At 35.0% G+C, this 16,520-nt stretch overlaps 1 protein-coding gene across 9 annotated transcripts in view; it reads right to left on the reverse strand.

Moving 5' to 3' along the window:
- The window catches only part of PCDH10 (protocadherin 10), a 35,956-nt gene that overhangs the window by 5,714 nt on the left and 13,722 nt on the right, over positions 1-16,520 (reverse strand). For 2 of the 9 annotated variants that reach the window (XM_038178446.2, XM_038178447.2), the window contains exons 4-6: positions 15,759-16,088; positions 3,537-3,629; positions 1,507-1,581 (exon numbers count right to left, since the gene is read on the reverse strand). The exons of 1 other annotated variant lie outside the window; for it this stretch is intronic. In XM_038178446.2, the coding sequence (XP_038034374.1) occupies positions 1,547-1,581; positions 3,537-3,629; positions 15,759-16,088 (458 nt within the window). In that variant the 3' untranslated portion in view covers positions 1,507-1,546. The remainder of the gene's footprint in view (positions 1-1,506; positions 1,582-3,536; positions 3,630-15,758; positions 16,089-16,520) is intronic. 6 more of the 9 variants (XM_038178449.2, XM_038178450.2, XM_038178451.2 and 3 more) reach the window with 4 other exon arrangements.

Genomic DNA, 16,520 nt, shown 5'->3' on the forward strand with positions numbered 1-16,520 from the left:
TTAGGAAAGCTGCAATAATAAAATCAGCTTTTACCTTAGCTCCAAATCAACCAAATTTTCTACCCAAAATTCAGTATATTTCTGGCCATGAAGTGTTACAACTAAAATAATAGGAATCTTAACTTCATAATGAATCCTTGAATTAAGTTATCCATATATGCATGTTGCATGCGAACTACACAAATACATCCAGTCTCCATTCCATTTAACGAAAATATACATTAGCCATATTATTCACTATATACATACATTCACCGGTAAATATATGCAATTTATCTACTGTATCACAATGAAGTTGGATTACTTACAGGAAAATGTTAACATGGGTGTTATGTGTTTTTTTGATCTAGCCTGCCTATCCCATAGGATGCATGCAGAAAAATGTGACAAACATTTATTTGTAAGCTATTTGTTCAATACAGAGACACCTGCCAGATGTGTTATTAACAGTAAAATTAAAACATCTAATATATTCTGGTCTCGATGTTTCAATTCTGTAGCAAATTAGTAGATGAATGTGAAAGGATTTTTAAAAGCTCCTGCAAGATTTTAACACTGGTTAAGATTAATGAGACAGAACCTTCATGACCTTTTGCTGCTGTATATGATCAGACCAATCGAGTTTATAGACAATTTTATAAGTATCTTTTTAAAATATAACAAGAAACAATAATTCCAGTAATAGTAATAGCAGTAACAAGATCTATGTTTGATCTTCAACACCTTCTCCAAAATCTCATTAGTAATGTCACTTCTTTTGTAAATAGGTAAGCAGAGTATCTAGATTGCTGTCTGCCATTGAGGACCTCATACTGCAGTACAGGCACAGTAGCACTCTCACGGGATCTATGTACACGGACATGCGGCACTGCTCTCCTCCTCCTGCCTGCCACAGCGCATTGGGGTTACTGACCTAGCACCTGAGGTACACAGCAAAATCTGTTTGTCTAGGACTCTCTTTTGCATAACACAGAGAGTGAACTACTTGATGGGTTTAATATTTTGCCATGTAAATCAGTACTTTTTTAATACTTTATTTTTTTTATTAATGTTCTTATATTACAAAATAATCAAGCCATTTTATAAAAATAACTAAATTTTACTCGTCAGGGTGCAGAACACACTGCTCTCCCCACCTACAAAAACACTTGACCCAAAACCTAACATATTTGCCAATAAACAAAATGCATTGGATTTCGAGAGTGAATTTTGTCCTCTGTGTTTTGTTTTTTTTTTTCCTGTTTTTGCTCAGAAATTTATGTGCAAGAAAATATCTCCATGCCTATACCAGTTTCCGTCCTTTTACAGATGGGGAATATAAGTCAGAGAGGTTAAACGGAAAGGAGGATGGACTTCACTTAAAACAAAGGGCAATAAAAGTTCTGGTCTATTTCTGGTTCTCTGTGTGTGCATGCATGTGTGCTCATAAGTAAACTTGAAGAAGAAACGCTAAGCCTCTCTGCATCACAATTTCTCCATCTGTAAAATGGGAATAATATTGCTTACCTATCTCCTAGAGGTGCAGGAAGGTTTAAATCACTATTCTTTATAATCCACTTTGAGATCCAGAGATGGCAAACGCTATAGAAATGGAAGTATCAGAGTCAGTGTAAGAGCTGGAACAAGAACACCATAATTTCTGGTGCCTAATTCTCCTCTGAGATCCCAGCTCTCTCTTTCATCCCTGTTTTCTTTCTTGTTGCAAACTCTCAAACCAAGTGCATAGGGAAGTTTCAAGTCTGTATGACTATGGATGTTAGAAAAAGGGTTTTAATGATGAGCTGTTTCCTAATTCCGTTAATGTAATTATACTTTTTTTTTTTTTTTAATATATTCTAACAGTGTTTGAGACGAACAAGATGATTAAATAACCACAAGCATTCCAATTAAAATTCTTAGGGTACGCGATTTATGCTGTACTGACTATTGATTCTTCTCCAAAGACCTTAACAAAGGTTTTGAGAGTTACAGTAAGAATGCTTAATGCATAAAATTTGTATGGAATTTCAATAAAAACAGGAAATAGAACACAGCAAAAATACATTAAGATTCAATTGTCCCTCCATACGCATTAGTAAGTCTCAGCGGTGAGCTAGTTCTGTGCAGGCTGATGAGAGAAGACATGTAAAGAGATCAGTGGTAGATGAACAGAAAAAGAAACGAAAAACACTAACGTAAGAAACAGAAAATAGAAAATAAAATATGCAATGATTATTCCTAGCTTATGGATCAGAAACAAACAGAAAATACTGTAAAGCCCTTATAAATATATCTTCCTTTCACTCTGTTGTGAATCATCCTATTGCATCCAAACTTGATGTCAGACTACTTACAGCCATGAATACAGTTATATACATTTCCTCTTCTGGCAATCCCTAGAAGGGATTGTTTGTACTTGGAAGACCTTCAAACTCTCTGATTAAAAGAGTTTTCCTGCTTAGCGTTGCTAGCTAATCTAACTAGGACAGAGAAAGGGCCCACTGCTTCCCTCCACTGCTGGCAACCGAAGCAGCAAAAGAAGACACATGCTGTACCTTTTATAACTATTGTCACTTTCTCTGTACTATATTTAGAAGCTCCATAATGTCCCACAGTATTATATCTGCAGTAACAGAACGACTGCAGTGTTCCCCCAAGTGCCAACAGTCTAAAGATCCCAATGAATCCCTAGCTAATAAAATCTCCAAAGGGTATGGAATGCCATATATGCTGCTGCTGTTATGGAAACATCACTGATCCCCCTCCACACAGGAGGAAGAAGACACTTCAACCTAGAAGAGTCCTCTTTAAAACAAATAAAGCTATGTAACTGGAGAGTAGGGGGAAAAAACAGTATGTAAACTGTCATCTTGCTATTGCAGATCCAAATTATCTAAGCTAGCACAATAACCAAGTGCTATTTAACTTCCCGTGGGCGTTCTGATAGGCTTCTATGCAAGCGCTCAATGCATTTTTTCTCTTTTGGGTCCTCTGCATAAGATGTGTGCCTCACAATGTCATGTTTATGCAGATCAGGGGGCCCCCATGCAACTGATACAGATTACAGAAGGCTGTAATCTCCTTGTATACCACTAAGAAATAGCCCAGCTACTCAGGCTGTACAGTGAGTACCTTGTGCTTGAAGAATAATTTTTAAAGCAATTAATTACCTCAGATACATTATGGCAATGTCAGTTTTAAATTTGCATTAACTTTAACTTTCTTCATATTTTTATGGTTTGCTTTACTGTCTATATGCTAATTATACTGGATGAAATATTGCCCTTCACTAAGTCCCACTGGCACTGACAGAGCCAGGAGTGGCAAATACTAGTGACAAGCAACAGGCTGCAAATTCAACATTCCTGTTCTGACTCAGCCCAACTGAATAGAAAACACAATTTAGGTAGTGGTAGAAGGTATCCTATACAAAACAACCTGGCTGTTTCAGTGGAGCTCTAATTTAGCTCCACTGGTTGCTCTAATCAGCAACCACATTTTTGGAAAGAAGTCAACAAGTGAACGGGAATGCAGAGTAACTACTATAGCTCCCTCACCCTTTGTAGTGGTGTATCCAGGTAAAGGGTGAGACACACGGCTGGGGCTGGGGGATGTAGGATGGGGAAGATTACTCTGCTGCGACCCATGTTCTGTGGATAAAAAAGTATTCCAGTCATTGCAGGTCTCAATTAAGTATCTTTTGCAATCCATGAAGTCTTTTTTTTTTTTTTTTAAATCAACTATTATTCAAAGTAGTATTTTTAAGCATTGCTAATAAAATTTATGAAAACTCAATTAATGGCATTATAAGAGATTGACTTAACCAGTCCGATTGTACTTTGGTACACAAATATGAAAATAATAATTTTATCAGATATATTTTCCTCATGAATTAGTCTTTTTTTTTCTCTATCAAATCCTTAGTTAAGAGATTATGTGCTTCATACCTATGCACTCTGTAGAGCACACTTGCACAAAGTAACTGGTGTTCTAGATGCCCATGTTACATTTTACCCATTTTAAGTGTTTTTATTAACTCTGCATTTTATCAAATAGTTGAAAAAAAATGGAAAATGGAACATACTTACTTTTGTACCTTAAAAGAAAAAAAGGCCAACTCTGCCCTAATGTCAGTGAGTCAGTTGGTTCTAGTGGCCATTGTTTATGTGCTTATGTATACATGCATATGTAAAATACGTGATAAGTTTGAAGACTCTTAAAGACCTACAAGGGAGTTAGCCAAGAATGAGGCCACTCTCTGTCTGGCCATTACTGACAGCTGATAGATAAGCGAGGCAAGAAGAAGCTCTCAGATTGCAAACATATAAACAGAATTTGTCTCTAATAAAGACTCATGACTGAAATACTCTTTATGGGATATGCAAAACACAAAATATAAATAGTTTCTAAAATAAACTAGCACCATTTGGACTGACATGCACAATTACCCAGATTTCACCTCAAATCAAAATAAATTGTGAGTATTAGGTCTTCAGGCTGTGAATAAATGAAGTAGGCCAAAATGCAAGAGTTTAGCAATTCTTGCAGTGAATCTTTGCTGGAAAGGTACTTGCCTTTATTTAAGTAAGCACACTCCACAGCCCCTTGGAATCTATCCTTCGAGAATTTGTCTTTACTTCTGGAACAAAGATGATTATGCCAAAGAGCTATCTTTCACATTTAGTAAGGAATGTGACCACACACATTGTCCTTCCTTTTGTCTTGCATTAAATGCATTATACATTTCCCTGCCCATATTCATTTACATCAATTCAACAGATGCTGATTCCCAGCCAAGTCAAATTTGACAATGGTGGATACTGCATTGACATAATCTAGTGAATATGACAAATAATATTATCTTTTCAATGAAAAGGGGGAAAGGGTCTTGTCCTTTGCACTTAAATACAAGTGTTACTTTTCAAACTTGAACATAGTTTTGAATTCTCTATCAACAACTTAAACAAATTACCATTCCTTTTTTTTTTTTTTTTTGGAAAAAGTTTATTGCCCAAATTTCTGACTGATGAACCTTGCCACTTCCATTAGCTTCATTTCAAGATCTGAAAATACATGCTTAGTAAAATTATTTCCCTATTCTTAAGATGTTTCTGATCTTTGGTGCCCACGTACTTCTGGAAGTATGCTGACACCACCAGGAGTTCTTTGAACATGTCTTTGTGAATATTTCGGTATGACAAACAGGCTTCTTGATACAATTTTTGACACTTCATGACAGTCATTGAAATGTTTCTTTGGTGCTATTGAGTGCCCTGAGATTTACATTCTACCTGGACTCAGCTGAGTCTCTGGAAAATAAAAAGGAAAAAAAAAAAAAAAAAAGAACTACCGTTCTAAAGAATTGGTATTCAAGTCCCAATTCACTTAAAGGAATGTTTAGCACTATCCTCAGAAATAGGCTTAAGTTTAAGCACTGGCCTTAATCAACATATATATTACTTTAAGTATGTGATTAGGGATTTTCTTTTGAATCAAGTAATGTTTTTTGTCATCAGTGTTCTGTGGCAATAAGATATTTTTATTTTATTTTCTGTGCTAAATGCTGACAAATTTTTTTCACTGCTAGGAACAGCCCAGTGACATAGTACACGTCAGATTTGATTTATCTCTGGTTCCCGTTATTTACTGCCAAAACAATGCTTTTTAGTTACTACAATGCAGTATAGAAAGTGCTAAGGTATATTCTATAATGTACCATAGAGACAACAAAGTCAGTTTTTGCACAAGACAGAGTAAGAACAAGAAAGCCTCTCCATCTTTCTACATTATTACAACTGAATTATCTACCTGAAAACACTAAAGATGATACATGACATCACCTTGCAGTCAGAGAATCCTGGAACATTTCATTTTTAAGAATTCTTATAATTATGTGTTGTATTAGGATGGATTAAATAACTCCTAAATTATTTATGATGTATGTCATACAAATTCCCTATGAAGATTCTCCATCAACTCATTCTAATTGCATATGTGTTCTCATAGCAAATTAACTTTCTTCCCAATTCCCTTTAACCTAATAATTTTGGTACTATCCTTAGTAATACCTGTATTTGATTCCTTTTTTTTTAAAAAAAAAATAAGATTTGCTTATGTATTTGTATGCAACTATCACTTCTCCTCAAATCTTTTCTCCTTCCTCCATTTTTTTTCAGAACTCAACATTTTATTGTACTCTCCTGAAATCCACACTGAAATGTCTTTAAGCTGACAAGCCTGAAAATGAGCATGTCAGTTTGAGAGTTAAGCAATGCAAAATACACTGAATGTTGACTACAACGAGACTTAGAATTTTCAGTGCACTGGGAAGAAGAAGAGAGATATAACACAGTCCTTCTAAATTGTTCTTAAGTACCTAAGTTCTCTATAGATTCAAGTGAAAAGCATACATACATAAGTTGCAATTTGGTGGCCTTCAGAGGTGCCTAGATTAATCACATTGAATTGTGCCTGAAATAATTAAGTTTACTTGTTCTGACACTAGGTAACATGCATTACAGTATTAAATCAGCACCATGCACTGTATTCCTATCTAATTTATCTTTGTCATTATGTTTTTTCTACCACCTCTCTTGCCTGGTAGTATTAGGATTTGGCAGGTATATGCCCTCTCTTTTTGTGAACGTTTTATTTCCCATTGAACTAAGCACAGTACTTTACGCTGTCTTTCATGAGTAGCACTCAGATTTCAGAGAGTTCTTCCCAGTTTGCCAAGATAATATATTTAAGTACATCATATAAACTTCTTGCAATCCTTTCAAAACTTCTCTTATTCAAAAAGACATATTGGCACAGTTTCTAGCCTTTAATGCAATGTGCCCTTGACTATTCTTTGTTACAATACCACTAGAACAGAATGATTTATGTCCACATTACTAAAACTTCTCAGTCATATATGGGGGCTATATACTCTGATCACATTCAATCTGCTTTCAGGAATGGTCCCTGGCCCTCATTCTCACACGCACCATGCCCAGGACTTGTTAGGAAAGAAAGCTAGTAGACACAAGTCAAAGGCACTGCAGAGAGTGCAAGGGTATCAACCATAACATCCCAGTTGGGAAGGATCCTGTTTTAACTCATTAAAAGCAATAAGCCATACTGGACATCAAATATACTGCAAATACAGAACCACAACACTTTATCTCAAGTTGAGCAGGAAAAAGTTATTTCTGCATTTGTTTGTGTGCAAGAATTTTTTCAGATCTCACTCCCTATCAGCACCACCGCTATATGCAACTACATTTAATTGTCACTTAAATGCCAAATTGAAAATAGATGGATGTCAAATTAAAGCACAAATAGGCGACTAAGAAAGTGACAAAGTGACAGAATGTTACTCTGACATAAGATGAATCCACAATATCAGCATCTATAAAATTCCTTATGAATTAAAAAAAAAAAATAAAGTTGTATTTAAGCAGTTTCATAATAAATCCTTTTCCAGTTCTAAATGTAACCATGATGCTGAAGGTGAAAAAAATAAAGTCAGGGGACTCAACTTACTTACTAAAACAGGAGTCCATGATCCCTATAGTTTCCTTAGTGAATCTAGTCTGCAACCATTTTTTCTAACCAAATCACTCCTGTGAAAACATCATGTAATATAATACCATTTACACATGTAAAAGATTCATGTGTATGCAAGAAATGATTGATTTACTCTTGCAACTCATATATGCACATAATTTTCAGGCAGAACTTAAGAATCAAGTTCACCATGTCCACAATATTTTCTTCAACCAAGAAGGACTATTATCCTATCAAAGAAAGAGATTAAATTATTTTAGCACAGTTTGATTTTTTAGTGAAAACACATTGCTTATTATTCATGATATTTAGTTTTTCCAGCAATTTACTAGCTATAGAAGTTAAAAATTATATTCTGATCGTCCATCTCCTACTTCCTGTCTTACAAGAAGGTACCAAATATGTAATTTTTCACTCTTCTGACTTTGCCATACCACGTTTCTAAAACAAATTAAATACATTGACAGGTACTTCCCAGCAGCAGTCATCTTACTGCTCGCCTGAAACTGTGGATTCTCAGTGCCTAGCGTACAAATAGAGCTGTTTACAGGCTTGCCAGAAAAATGGCAACACTGATCCCTATAGTGTGCTTGTTCAAACACGATAGATGCTGTCCCTTCTTTTCCTATTTGTTTCATTCTTTAAATGGTTTTCCCTATTTTTTGTCCTTTGGTCAAGAAAAAATTAGGAAGGCATGCCCTCTAAAATTAAGGCAGTGGAAATGAAAGCAGAAAATTTATTTTGTGCAGGAAAAGAGCGTGAAATAAGAATAATTTCCTCTGCTGCGCTGCCCAAGGAGTTTGTAAGAGAGGAAAGCAGAGAGGAAAAGACTTCTCTGCACACAGAAAAGATTAGAAGTACATTCAATACTCCAACTCCTGACCATCACATTAAGGTCTGTGCATGTAAGAACAACATTTATTCATACTGAAAAGAACTTGCCTATCAAAAATAAATAACTTCAATGCCTCTGAAAAAATTTAACTGCAAACATCTCATTGCTTTCTACAGAAACTCACATCCATAACTGGCTAAATTACTTTTGAGATATGATTTAAATTTGAAAGATGAGAATCTCAAAAATAACTCCTGAAGTTTCAAACAATTTTTCTGCTGGTTTCTCCCATATTCAACGAGTAGGAATCCAGAAAACAGAATTATTTAAAACAAACAAACAAAACAAAAGGCAAACCAAAACACCCACACAAAACAAACTTTCCAGAGATGGCATAACTCACAGCAGACAAAAGCACTCTCAAAATTGATATAAATGAATAAATATAGAACAAGTCTGAGACATACAAGGCTTCTATGTGATCCAATCAGAACCAGCAAATATAGACTTCTACAGCTATTAAAATAAAAAAGTTGGATAGATGCATGTTTTAGGACAAAACAAATGTACAACTTTCTTTCAGGTAAGTTATTTAAATTCCTTTAACTACTACTACTACAGATGCAAAGAGCTCTACAGTCCTCCTAGATAAAAGACGCTATGTAAACCAAGTAAGTACTTCTTTTTTTCAATCAGTGTTTTGAATTACACAGGGAGCTCTAAGAGCACAGTTAAATAAAAGGATTTAAAGAAATAGTATTTAAATGTAACAGCTAATACCTGTGCTTTAAAATTAAAAGAATGCTTATTTCTTATTCTTACATTCATCCTTTTTTTGTTGTTTTTTTTTTTTTTTTTTTTTAAAAAAAGTAATTTATAGGTTTTATTGGGCTACAGCCAAGTTATCTTTGCATATTTATATATTCATTTCTAATTTTGCTTTCTGAATTATCTATTTCTGTTCTATTATTGTTGTAATACCCTGTAAGAGTTCTTCCTTTTGAGTGATAGCTGCAAGAGGAATACATACAGCTGAAGAACGCAAACCAGTCATGAACATAAGATAAAAATGCCTTTCAGAAGTTATGCAATAATCATTGAACAGTGAATCATCTTAAGTGGTTTATTCAAGACCACACAGTGCCTACAATAATGACTAAAAACACATCAGTCCTGCACTCCTTTGATTATATTTTAATTAATATTACCTTTTAAAAGTTTTTTTTTTTTTTTTGTAAACTTTATTTACCTGATAGAGATGCATCTGAACTGGCAAACTTTAGGTGCAAGCGAATAAATCTCTTAGCATTGCAGATAGAGTTATCTGCATAAAAAGTATACAATTAGATTTCTTAGCATTACATGTTGGCTTTTCAACTCAGCCTCCATTTTTGTGAGCAGCTCGGCATGGACAAAATCTTTCTCATTTGTGCAGAAATGAGAGTTGTACCCTGTCATGCAGATAGATTCCTCAATATAAGATAAGAGTTCCACTGTCTGTAATGGGATATGCAGGAAATTCAGCTTTGCAGGTCAGATTTAAAGTTGAAAGATAAAATTTTAACATTAGTTTTGAAAATGAAACTACTGTTCACAAAGGAACAACTCTTCCACTGTGTACATATCATTTGCTTATTCATACCAATAAGATTTAATTATTTTTTAAAATAATTTGTTTGCTTTTACTAATGTGCATATTTACTTCAAATACGTGGAAACTGAAAAAAGTATTCAAGAAGGGACTAGCAGGCTCACAAGATTATCTGATTTGTATTAGAAATTAAATAGACTAATTTTTAAAAACAAAAATGTAGAAAGGATTGATATTTTTAAAAACTTGTGTTCCATTCAAAATAACTGTTATTTACATTTATGCAAATGCAATGCTATAATGTCTATCACAGCTGTGATTTCCAGCAATAAGATGCAAATAAACAAGAAGAAAATTCTTCTTCCATTATATTAAATGTACAAAATGGAAATTTGCTTAATTTTTTGGGAAACTTTTCCAAAACAGCAAGACTTCTTGCTTAATACATCTTTCATATATTTATGTTAAATAATAGCAGAAAATTATGTTATGTGTCCTGCCACACAGAAATAGTCTTTGTGATCCTAAAGATGTCAAATGCCCCCCCAAAATCTTTACATATGTTTTTTTTATTCCTTTGAAAAACGATCAGGGGATTGTGAGACACTTCTTGTCCTGGTATAAAGACAAGAAAATTTTTCTCGTCTAGTCCTCTATGTCATTTGCTCTAGTTTAATTCAGAGAGATGGATAATGACTGTAAGATAAACCATTCTTTGTGGTATCTCTGTGGTAGATTATTTGAAATAAATTAATGGTCCCATTCCTAAATTCAACTGGGCAAAGACTTTTGAAAGCTTTTTAATTTTATTTGTAAAGCAAGCTGACTTGAATATGACCAGTCGAGCAGATGCCAAAGATTTTGTAGAACCAGAATCTCAGATTACGTCTACACTTTCTACACTTCTGCTGCCAAGCCCAATCTCCCTGATCACGCACAGACCTTCATCGCACCTCTACTGCAGAGTGAAGCAATGGCTATCCAGGCTAAGAAACAGACACAGGATGAACACAAGCTTGTGTTTAAATTTTTTGGATGACACAAACAAGACTAATGCAAGTTATTTGTCTCTGTAAACCTAGACCTACGTACATCTATCAAAGGTAGCACAGAGTATCCCTGCAACACAATACAAAATGGTTAGCTGAAGAAGGTGATTTTGTTTCTTCTATTTCACCTTACATAGGCTGCTGGCTTTTTGGGGAAAGGACCAGTTTTTAATTCTCTCTCTCTCCCCGTCATACCTAACATGATAGTATCCTGATTCATACATAAAATACACTGATGGTGTTGGCATCATTGATGCTGTAGTTATTACCATGACAATTTTCTCGTTTCAGCAGTGAATGCAAAGATGCTTCCATGTACGTAGGAAATATTGCAGAGTTGATTAGGGGGCTACTTTGGAACACAACTGTTATTCCACAGTATCTCCTGGCATGGATGCTATTATCCTGCGCAGTAAATTGTGCCTTTATGTAGCTTATTTTAACTTGCTTACAAAGTCAATTAATCTATGCCACAGTAATTTCTAGAGCAAAATAAACATTTATACATATACAGTTAAAGTATTATGGCAGTATCTGAATATTTTCATATATTAAAAAATCCTAACCTCTTAGTAGGAAGAAAATTACATTAAAAAATGTCAGTGCATAGCTTTTAGGAAAGCTCTAAAATATTATTAAAAAAATGCATGTCTAGAACAATCCACAATAACAGGGGGAAAAAAAAAAGAACACAGGAAAATAATTTAAAAGCTACTTATCGACCAACACACTAGTGAGATGAATAAAATGGTGCTAATCATACTATTCCCACCTGAGGGTCTTTCCCAAAGTAATAAATGACCTAAGTATTCAATGACCTAAGCCTCAAAAAAAAACAAACTAGCAGACCTCTTGCTTGCCTCTTTTCCACTATGAAGCCCTTTATTTGTCCCCCATAACCATGAGTTTGACAGATTACTCTAGCATTTCTGCCAAATGAATATCAACTTATCAAATGTGTATTATCTTCCCATTTCATTACATGTTTGCTCCTCAGTTGCTGTGCTGCTCTTTTTTAACTGAAAATGGAGATGCCTAGCTTAACTTCTCTGCGTTCATTCATTCTCCTGTTTAATTCATGTCCCTATCATAGCTTGTCTAAAATAATTAGTGCTAAGCTTTTGATATGGCTTTGCACGGAAATATTTTCAGTATTTTCACCATTATGCTATGTATTTCTATGGAATGAATACACTGGCTAAAGCAACATAGTGGTACGGTTTGTGTAATGGTTTTATAATAGTTTATCTTAGTGTATTTTCAGTTCAATTCCTTTTTACAAGTTGACAATTCATTCCTACTTGCTAGCTCTGTACGTCGGGGGACATTTTTCAGGGGCTCGTTCCATGGTCTTTTTTCTCAAGAAGAGGTCAAATTTCTCATTGCCATCCTTGTTTGTGTTTTCTAAAGCTGAGCATTGAAGATGCCCATTGGAACACAGTGCAGGAATCTTCAGGCAAATGCAACCTTGAGCAAACAGGCTTGTAATGGGGCGGGCAGTGAGAGATCTATGTCGAGCTATCAGTTCACATCTGTACCCGCTGCACTCATGGCACAGCTCAAACTAATAAGTCCTCTCAGCTATTCCTCTGTACCGACATTGTTGTGCAGCTTCCATTTACAGAACAAGCTAATTCAGAAGCTCGTGCTTCACTGAATTATGTGGACATACATAGTCTATTAGAGACCTGATTGACCTAAATCATTTTATGTCATCTGCAAATACTGTCCTTTTTATGTTCATTTCCTTTTCTAGAAAATTAATGCTTTAAAGTCCATGGATCTCCATACAGATGCTAGGAGAACTCTGTCTCTGCTAAAGTGTCCCATTTATCCTTATGAATTTTTTCTGTCTCTCAGACACACAGAATTTGGTAATGCTTTCCCTGCAACAACACTTGCTTACTTTAGTAGCTTCTACTACACAGAAGCTAGGCTAAAGGCTTTTTTTTTTTTTTTTGACAGTTCAGATATGCTATATTGATTAATTCTCACCCACTCTGTCAAAATTCTAATAGACTGACGATCTTTCTGTGCTGTTTTCCTGGACAGATGCCAGCTACCTTGTTCTTAAAACCCCACAGTCACAATTTTTTGTCTTTTTTTTTGCGTTTCTTACCAGTCTCAAATTTACAACTTTTTTCTAGTACTTTCTAAAAATATGTCACTAGCTTTTGTTAAAAACTGATTATTAAAGAAACATATAAACCCTTGGCTTCTTCCTATTATTTTTTTCATCGACATCCTCTTTCAGGATGCAATCTTGCACATTTAGTTGAAAAGGTTACCTGGGATGGGCAGCTCCCTAAAAATGCCTTTCTTTCTTTCTCCCTGTTTCTCTCCCTCCTCCTGTGAAGACAAATTCAAAGAAACAGTCTAGTCTCTCTGCAACATTCCTGTCCTAACCAACTGTGGCTTGAGAGACCCACCAATTCTCTCCTAGACTTCTTATATTTGACATCCTAAAGCTTGTCTGTATATAATTTCCTGACTTTCACTACTTGCTCTAAGTTCCTCACCTTTCTTATTATCCATCCTAAAATTTACTGGCTAGAACATCTGGTCTTTACAGATCATTTTAATTAATACCTTTTCCAGTTTGAATAGCTTTTGAGCCATTCAATATACTTTTCCCTCTTTGCTGTCATTTTCTTTTACGTACAGCTGTTTTCATACATGCTGAAACTTTTTATACAGCATTTTTGCTGAACACGAGGGTTTTGTTTCATACATTTTAATCGCTTATTTGAAAAAATTGTTCTACTGACAAACTGTTTTGATACAATCTTTTTTGTTAAGAAGTTGAATTTAAATGTTATTAAAGTTGTAGTGAGTCAGTGGCTCAACTAAAGTTCCTTCCTGTTCCTTCCCCTTACACATTCCTCTTGCCTTATTCATTGAACACATTGTTAATAATGAATTATTTACTCACTGCTACAACTGTTAGGCTCATTTTATTTGTTTTTCTCCTGTTATTCTTTATATAATTTCAATCTAAAATTTTACTAAAGAAACTATTCATTAACGGAAAATAAAGAAATATTACTCTGTTTTCTGGCAGTTTCTGCTTCAAGGTCCAAAGAAAAAAAGGCAAAATTAAATCTGGATTCTCAAATGTGGATTATCTAATACCACTCATTTATATTGTTTATATTAAACATTTTACCTCCTATTCTTCATGTACTTATACCAGGAAAGCATAAAATGTCCATATGTAAACACATTCAACAAAACTACTTATGTTAGCTGAGCAAAATTTCAAATCCCTATAGAATGAATAAGAAAATCATTATTACATGATGTCACCAGATATAATCACTATTGTAATGTACATACTGCATCAGAACTCTGCTGTTGTTGGACCATAACTGCTGTAAAACCTTATTTTTTTTTTTTAACTGATGTGATAGATATGAAATCAGTATTGCTAAGTTACAGCTTAGACCAGCTAGGTAAAGATAGAGATATGAGTTGTTACATCGTAGCTATGCGAAACTTCATATGGGTCTTCAGAGTATGACCAGATGATCGACACTTGGTATTTCAGCTGACTGCCTTAGGACATTTTTTTTAGTTGCTGTTATTTTTTTGTTTTGTTTTAGGAATGTCTTCCACATCTCACAATTGTTATCCTAATTTAAAAGCTTTCAGTAAAGCAAATCTGAAGACTGAAATGGTAAGAAGACCTCTCTGAAAGACTGAAATTCCCAGACAGAGCTAATTAAGATGAAAGAACTGTGTTGCCTGTGCTGAGAATGATCTGTAGTGAAGATCTTCATACACCAAAACTGCCAGTGCAGTACCTTTCAGAACTGATAAATACTTTATAAAAATAAATAAATGAATACCATTCATTGATTTTTTTCCCCCCGATCTGCTGTCCTTAAAGACTTCTGACGCTTTGAAAAGAGTTAGAAGTGCAATGTCAATGTCTTTGGCTTATTTGGATGAGATAAGCATCAAGATAAATTCTTGAAGTCAAGAAGATTACAGTCTCTAATAAAATACAGAAGGTTGCTAAATAGAAAGACCTATTAGATCAACATAGTACTCAAGAGTTCTACATCTGTCTGACTCTACAAAATTACAAGTCTTTTTGAGATCTATGGCACTCATGTCACCAAACCACAGTCAAAAGTTGACTGAAGAGGTAAGATTTTGGAACAAGACAGGAGGCACCGAGGAAAACTGACAGAAGTTGACATTACATAGGCTGAAAGATGATCAGATGGAAGGCAAAAAGTTTTATCTTCTTCCTTCCAAACCCCTAATGTTAACTATCTAAATAGTTAGTTTAAAATAATGATCATCAAGGTACTGATCAATATAAAAGATAAGAGGAAAAAATAATGAGAAGCTCCTAGTACAGTTGAAAGGAAAAAACAAACAAACAAAAGTATTTGTCTTAATTTTCTTTCTTAAAAAAATGTTACCCTGTCTATGTTTAAAGCACCTAACCATGAAAAAATTGGAAATAATACAGTAGAAAACAAATTTGAGTAACTGCCCCACTAATGCTATCATCTGATGCTTTTGTTGTTGACAGTCATGTCATAATAACAAGAATAGAGGTCTTGTCTTTTTTAAAAAAGCATTGAATGATGCCTTCCTCAGTGGTGCCTGACTCCAAGGGAAGCCATTTTTCCCCACTGCTCTAAAATTGTGTTCGTATTATTCCTATTATGAATAGCAGAAAGAGCCAATTTTTATTCCCGCAAAGGGAACACTTTACAGCCTTGTGAATAGTACTTACTCAAATATGGTGGTTTGTAAGGCGCTCGTGTATTAGACAGCAGTCCATCCAACTCCTTCCTCTCCAGAGTGTTGTGAAGGGCCTTCTCTTTGCCGAAGGTGGAGAAGGACCTTTCTGCCCCCGGCTGGGCTTCTGGTGTTTCAAACACTTCAGTGTCTGGAACGGAGTCCATGCCAGGTACGTGCAGATTGCTGCGGTAATCTGCAGCTTGGCGTCCATCAGATGGGACAAAGGAAGGCATCCAGCACCGATCTGAGTGGCCCAGTGCTTTACATTCCTCTGTGCAATTGGAGAAGAGATCCATGCCTGCAAGCATGAGAGAAAAAGAAACTACAGATATAAGCCTCAGCATCATGAACAGCTGCTGACAGATAAGAAAGACTATGCTGAGAAAAAAGATTAATCTCCTAAGAACTTCTTCTACTACCTTCATGTCAACCAAAAAATCGGATTGTCCAGTCTTCAGAAGTCAATGATACTACTGAGTAAGTGTAAATAAATGCTAGAACATCACACATATGCGCGCACACACACAGACAGAAGGTATGACAAAGAAGGGTACTGATGGTTCTAGCTCATAAAACAGCTTGCCGATCTTACTTTTTAGAACCTATTTCAGTAAGGATTGGTTGGCAACGTCTGCATTTCCAGACAATGTTTCCAGTCAAAAATACACATTTAAGAAGTGAAGGAATTGTTTTTGCATAAACTTATATCTAACCAAAGAAATGAAATGACACGATTGAGGAATCACAGATTTCA

Source organism: Anas platyrhynchos, chromosome 4 (assembly GCF_047663525.1).
Source record: "Anas platyrhynchos isolate ZD024472 breed Pekin duck chromosome 4, IASCAAS_PekinDuck_T2T, whole genome shotgun sequence".
Taxonomy (NCBI): domain Eukaryota; kingdom Metazoa; phylum Chordata; class Aves; order Anseriformes; family Anatidae; genus Anas; species Anas platyrhynchos.